The sequence below is a fragment of the Spinacia oleracea genome, chromosome 5 (genome assembly GCF_020520425.1).
Source record: "Spinacia oleracea cultivar Varoflay chromosome 5, BTI_SOV_V1, whole genome shotgun sequence".
In the NCBI taxonomy this organism is placed as follows: Eukaryota; Viridiplantae; Streptophyta; class Magnoliopsida; order Caryophyllales; family Amaranthaceae; genus Spinacia; species Spinacia oleracea.
The window spans coordinates 13,732,499-13,738,935 of NC_079491.1; the positions used below are offsets into that span (position 1 = coordinate 13,732,499).

Sequence of the window (6,437 nt, forward strand, 5' to 3'; positions counted from 1 at the left end):
TCCGTCCTTAAAAGATTGAACATACCATATTTTTCACTTTACTAAAAAAAATGGAAAATATAATCAAGTGAGGTGATAGTCTTGTTTTTTTTATCTGATTAAATAATAGAGTGTGATGGGAACATATAATGAGTGATTATAAAATTAAAAAAAAAAAAGGGAAAATATGATGATCATATAATACTATGAATGATACTCCATCGTTCCGAAAAGCTCTTTCCATTTTCCTAATTGACTTTCTTTTTTGTTCTTCCCATTGTTATTTTTTACCCTTTTTTTGGCAAATTTTTTTTCCCGAAATACCTTAATCATATCTTACAATTGAATTTCTTATCATATTTTACCTTTATTCTATTCATCTATTTACCTATTTCCATTGATTTTTCCACCCACCCTATTCAATTCATAATCTCCACTTATTTTCTTTCTTTATCCATTTATCTATTTCCTTTATTCATAAAGTAAAATCTTAATTATTTAATATTTTCTGTTATACCAAATCATTACAAAATTTCAACGTTCTTAATTACCTCACTTGTTCCAAATGGGAAGTGCAAAAGGGAATAGAAGGAGTCCGAAATACATCGCAAACTCAAAAGAACATACTCCCTCTTTATTTTATTTTTCCTTGTCAACTATCCCCACTTATATCATTATTCTATCAAATTCTACTATGATTTCTTAGTATTTGTACCGGTCAATATCTGACTCTTAAAAAAATACGAAAATGAAAATTGGGATAATTTTTTAGAGACTGATGGAGTAAACCCGGTGAGGCGATGACCGTCGTCTTTGTATTTTTCTAAATTTTGGTGTCTATAAAAATCTAAACGGAGTAGTACTTTTCTAAATTAGTAAATTTTGTTTGAAGAACCCAATAAGTGGAGCACATTAATTCATTTCAATTTTGGCTGACCATAGTCATCATTACTGACTCTTAATTGACCCCTACTTTTATAACCATTGGTGCAACTCTACATTTTGAATTCACCTACTCTTCCACCAACCCATTAATCAACTCCCATTTTCACATTTCTCATCTTCCATCTCCATCCTCCTCCTCCTCTCTCTCTCATCAATGGAACCAGCAATTGAAACCAGAACCGAAACCGAAACTACCCATATATTAGTGATCCCATACCCAGCACAAGGCCATATGATCGCAATTTTAGACCTCACCCACCACCTCCTTTCCACCCGCCGCCTTACCATCACCGTCGTCACCACCCCGAAAAACCTCCCTTCTCTTTCTCCTCTCGTTTCTCTTTTTCCTTCTATTATTACCCCTCTTGTATTACCTTTTCCTTCCGCCCCTGGAATTCCCGCCGGAAAAGAGAACACCAAAGACCTACCGCCGTCGAGTTTTCGGCAGTTGATGCCTGCTCTTGCGAAGCTCGAGGGTCCGATACGTCGCTGGTTCGAATCCCACCCTTCTCCTCCCGTGGCTATTATTTCTGATATGTTTCTCGGTTGGACGCATCGTTTTGCGGTTGATGTAGGGATTAAACGCGTCGTTTTCTCTCCGTCTGGGGCTATGGCTTTGTCCGTAATCTACTCTCTTTGGAGGGGTATGCCAAAGGAAGGGGATCAAGATGAAAACGGTGACGTATTGTTTAAGGATGTGCCAAATTGTCCGAAATACCCCTGGTGGCAGCTGTCACCGGTTTATAGGTCTTACGTGGAAGGGGATGCTGACTCAGAGTTGATCAAGGACGGGTTTTGGGGTAACATAGCTAGTTGGGGGCTGGTGGTTAACTCGTTCGATGACTTGGAACAGGTTTATCTGGACCACTTGGGTAGTAGTTTGGGCTGTGATGATCGGGTTTGGGCTGTAGGCCCATTGTTTCCTCCAATGGGGTGCAAGGATCGCGGTGGGGCCAGCTCTGTTGAGGTGGACAAGATATCATCTTGGCTTGACACGTGTCGAGATGATGAAGTGGTCTACGTGTGTTTCGGGACCCAAGCTTTACTAACCAGCCGACAAATGGAAGTGATTGCGGAAGGGCTAGAGAAGAGTGGAGTTCGTTTTATTTGGTCCGTGAAGGACCCTTCAATGACTCAACTTGTGGAAGGAGACCACGGCAAGGTTCCGTTTGGGTTCGAGGACCGTGTAGCGGGTCGGGGCATGGTTATTAAAGGATGGGCCCCACAAGTTGTGATATTAAGGCATAGGGCCGTTGGCACTTTTTTGACTCATTGTGGGTGGAACTCGGTTCTTGAAGGGATCATGGCTGGTGTAAGGTTGCTTGTATGGCCGATGGGTGCAGATCAATTCTCAAATGCAACATTGCTCGTGGACTACTTGAAGGTTGGAGTTCGAGTTTGTGAGGGATCCGACATGGCTCCCGACCCATGTGAATTGGCTCGAATCTTAGCCGATTCGGCGAGTCAAGAACAAGCTAGTAGGCAAGATATCATAAAATTACAATGTAACGCATTAGAGGCTTTGAGTGAGAATGGGAGTTCTTCCAAAGCGTTAGCTAGGTTTGTGAACAAGTTATGTGAGTTGAAGGTTATGACCAAAACTCAAAGCATTCCTTACAACAATCATTCGAAATGAGATTGATTTTTGTGTCTAAAATGAGTTTACACTACTCATTCAAAGACATGTAGGTAATCCTAACAAATATTGTTAGCATAAATAAATAAGCATTACATTTAAACGTATATGTTCTATAGAGATTTTTCATATGACAATTGTTTGTTTTATTTTGTGATGATATAGGTTATATTAAGTTCTTCCAGCTTTTAATAGGATTAATTGCCTACTAACGTTTATCCGATCTGGCAGAACAACTCAAAAGATAGAGAAGTATCATCGTTGTCATAGGTCATGTGCATAATTGAGATTACGAAAATGATAAAAGTCGCAACATGCGACCTTTAATCTGTGTCACAATGATGACATGTCATGCTTATGTGTTAAATTTTAAATTGGAAATTAAAATATTTAACTTATATAATCTATTATACATGTTTCAAAAAAAGGTAGGAAAATCTTAATATTCTATTTTTTTTCCTTATTTATATTGACTACCTTATTTACATATTTTCATAGTAAAAATACTGCATTGATAGTAAAAAAAAAAAATCTGATGACGCATAACTTACGTGGCGCCTATATGTACCAATTAAACTCCGACACATAAGATTGCGACAACAAAATGGTGTCGCAACTTGCGACCTTTATCATCACCCTTGAGATTATTACCATCACTCAAAAGCTTTGCTTCTTCAAAATTTCCAAATTCCAAAGAAAACGCACACTACCAAAATTTGTACCAAAAAGCAGCCACAACTCACAAACCACTAGATCGAGTGGGGCTGTGGGGCTGTGGGGGTGAGGTACCTTTCCTATGCTACCAAAAACGTTACATTACATACTGTATTTTTTTTATCTGATAACACTGAAACTGCCTAATTAAAACTGAAATTTATGGTATAACATATGTATAACTCATATACTAGTACCTCCTAGTCATTGTTTTCCTACTATTGGTTTCAAAAACACGGAAACTAACGATTGTTGGTAGGAGGTTTATGGCGACCACCACCATTTCCGGGGTAGTCTCTATTCATAAAAGTCCATTCCTCATTAGCAGCTTCAAAATCACGTGTATTTAGCTTCTGAAACCTACCATTCCCATTCCTTGTTCCTACACTTTTGTTACCTTTCTGTTTCCTGCCATTGCTTAACCAAGCCATCTCCTCTTTTTTACCCTGTTCCAACACAAATATGTAAGAAAAAAAAAATGCAACGGATTGTATTAGGAATTTCTTGTGCACAACATACTACTAAATTCACATAGGTACAGTCAACTAGTTCAATTCAAAAACAGACTTGATCAAAAGGCGGGTCGGGTTTGGGCTGGGCCACGGCAACTCTTGTGGCCACTTTTCGGGCTAAAAATGCAGGTTTACAAACCGACCCAATTGTATTACTTCCTTCGTTCCGGAAATATCGCACCATTTGTTCTTTACACTATTCACACTATGACTCTGGCCATTTTTTGTGATTCGTACGTAAGGAAAATGTAGTTATGTGGGGTCATGTTAGATTTGCATCGATATATATTTTCTAAATGTTAATTTTTTATAATTTTTACTTACACACGATTTGAGATATTAAGAGTCAAAGTAATAGTTAGAGGAGTAAAAATCAACCATGGTGCAATATTTACGGAACAGAGAAAGTATTAAAATTCTAACTTTGGGTTGCCGAAAACCCAGCCAAAAAAATTTAAATTGAGACGGGCTCAAAAATGGGCCCAAAAGGGTCTAGCCGGACTCAAGATGATCATGTCAATTAAAAAGTATCAATAGTAACCCCGTACAAACTGTTTTAATGTAGGGTGAGCTCGATCATTTTGGAAAACGACTTTTAGTATAGCCGATTAGCCGTACAGGTTTACTATAAATAATTTCCCGACCCTATTAAGAAAAGGGATGGGTAATTGTGTTACCTCATGTTTTGTTTCTGCACTCTGCATTCTTGATGAATGGATGTTCCTTCCTGCACCCAAACAACAGAGAAGTTCAAATTGATCCACTAAACATTCTTTCTTTATGCCTCTCACACCCTTCAACAATTCAGATAATGAAAATAAAATTTTGCAACTATAGAAAAGTAAAATTTCATTTGAACAATAATGAATCTCTGTATTATAATTGAATAAATACAATTAGTATGAGAATCTGCTCTAACATTTCCTACCAAAACCTACAAATTTTCGGTGCTTTTTTGGACAAAATTTGAAGTAGAAAATCTTAAACTACTTCGGAATGATGGTAATAATAATCTCAATTATGCCGAGGAGGATGAGAATTTGGGAAGTGATAATCAGCACTTAAAGCTACAAAACCAGCAGGAAACTTGGTTTTTCTCTTAGGAATATTTCTAACACTTTTATTACATAATACTAGTTCCATTTTCCTTCTCTTCTTCCCTTTATGGTTACAGTTGTTTGAAGAAGGTGTTGCACCTGTAATCTTTGAACTCCGCCTCTCAGACCCAACTAGCTCTTTCTTCAGGCCGCCTTTTGACGCCAATTTCCTTCCGTTTAGCCTCATGTTGCTGCCTTCTTTCTCTATTGGAACAACATTGGACTTGATTTCCTGAAAATTGTACAATAAATTTAGTTCAAAAATATATGAATGAAATCCAAAATTTCGGATTAAATGGAGCGAGTAAAATGAGACAGGGAATATAATAATGGGTAATTGGGTAGTATTAGTACTATTGAGGAAGTATTTTCGGATATCAGATATGTACTTGCAAATGCATATCATAGCAAAAGACAAAATAGGAAAAATGACAAAAATGAAATTAAATGGTACTCCGTACTTTTTTAAACAAAAATGATACTTTTTTTACAGAATAATACTTCATTTTTTATCTTTTAGTTATTTATCTTCTAGCTGACACATATCTGATATACGAAAAAACAAACTACGGTACAATGAGCTTTGGTGCTTCCAAGAATTTGCACAATGATTATAGGACAACTTAGTGATTATACAAAGGGGTTTTGGAGAGGCGTGAAAAAAGAGGGCTTTCAGGTACATTTTACTCAAGGTGTGAATTGTACTATTCATCAATATGTGAGGTTATATAAGAGATAGTGATAGTTACCTTGACGACTATAATTTGATGGATTCTTTTAGCATCTACATTCTCACTTTGTAGAACAACTTTGGTGTCCAAATGTCCTACAAAAAGTAAAGAAAAATCAAGAATTAACAATCATAATTCGAGAAAATTAAACAATATCAAAGAAAAAGAAAGTAATAAATTAACGTACCTTGATAATGTGGTTGCTTAACAATGGAGTCCCTAGCTTCAAGCAAAGTAAACATGAGCATAATGATAAAGCTAATTAGCCTTATGGTAAGCATTTTTCTTTTGTCTTGATTGCTTTCTACTTTAGGTTAATCTGCTAATTAAGTAAGGTAAGAAGTATAAATGCTGAATTAAGTTTGATTGGGAATGATACAGATATAGCAGAAGAAAAGGAGGAAGTAATTAAGGTTTTTAAGTATGGTAAGAAGGTTAGGGCTTTATAGGAAGCTTAAATTAAACTGATGAAACAGGGGAAAAAAAAAAAAAATGTAAGCCAAAGTTGGAATTCCAAGGATAATTGGTCAGTTTTGTTGATAAAATAAATGTACAAGTTGTAACCACTCTTTATATTATAAAATTAATAATAATATGGTTTTAATTAATATTGACATGTATCAGTAATTTATGCATCAAAGTTTTAATATAAGCTCACAAATCAAAGCTTTGTCTATGGACTATAGGTGTGAAATGTGAAGTGAGAATGGGGGGTTGTTTTAAAAAGGTTAAAACAGCGTGGAACGGAAGATACGGGGTGTCTGCCGTCATGCATGCTCCAAGGCCAGACTGTGAGAGTATGTTTTTAGTTTGGCATTGTTGA

General features: G+C 36.4%; 2 protein-coding genes across 2 annotated transcripts; one reads left to right on the plus strand and one right to left on the minus strand.

Annotated features, from left to right (window-relative positions):
• The first annotated feature begins 950 nt into the window (after nucleotides 1-950).
• LOC110794623 (UDP-glycosyltransferase 89B2) lies at nucleotides 951-2,689 on the plus strand. The gene has a single exon (XM_021999592.2). It carries the CDS (start codon nucleotides 1,079-1,081, stop codon nucleotides 2,558-2,560), a length of 1,482 nt encoding a protein of 493 aa, XP_021855284.1. The 5' UTR covers nucleotides 951-1,078; the 3' UTR covers nucleotides 2,561-2,689.
• A 580-nt stretch (nucleotides 2,690-3,269) lies between these two features.
• Nucleotides 3,270-6,078, minus strand: LOC110794663 (uncharacterized). Its single transcript, XM_021999630.2, has 5 exons — nucleotides 5,802-6,078; nucleotides 5,633-5,709; nucleotides 4,983-5,115; nucleotides 4,464-4,513; nucleotides 3,270-3,720 (listed from the first exon to the last, which is right to left on the minus strand). Exons 1-5 carry the CDS (start codon nucleotides 5,893-5,895, stop codon nucleotides 3,517-3,519), a joined length of 558 nt encoding a protein of 185 aa, XP_021855322.1. The 5' UTR covers nucleotides 5,896-6,078; the 3' UTR covers nucleotides 3,270-3,516.
• Between the last annotated feature and the right edge of the window lie 359 nt (nucleotides 6,079-6,437).

What these genes read in the sequence shown, in the direction of transcription:
- LOC110794663 (XM_021999630.2), bottom strand. Translation starts at nt 5,895, where the DNA reads ATGCTTACCATAAGGCTAATTAGCTTTATCATTATGCTCATGTTTACT. An exon ending in TAAGCAACCACATTATCAAG is followed by an intron (nt 5,710 to 5,801) that starts GTACGTTAATTT and finishes TACTTTTTGTAG; the next exon opens with GACATTTGGACACCAAAGTT. An exon ending in GTGCAGAAACAAAACATGAG is followed by an intron (nt 3,721 to 4,463) that starts GTAACACAATTA and finishes GTGTTGGAACAG; the next exon opens with GGTAAAAAAGAGGAGATGGC.
- LOC110794623 (XM_021999592.2), top strand. Translation starts at nt 1,079, where the DNA reads ATGGAACCAGCAATTGAAACCAGAACCGAAACCGAAACTACCCATATA.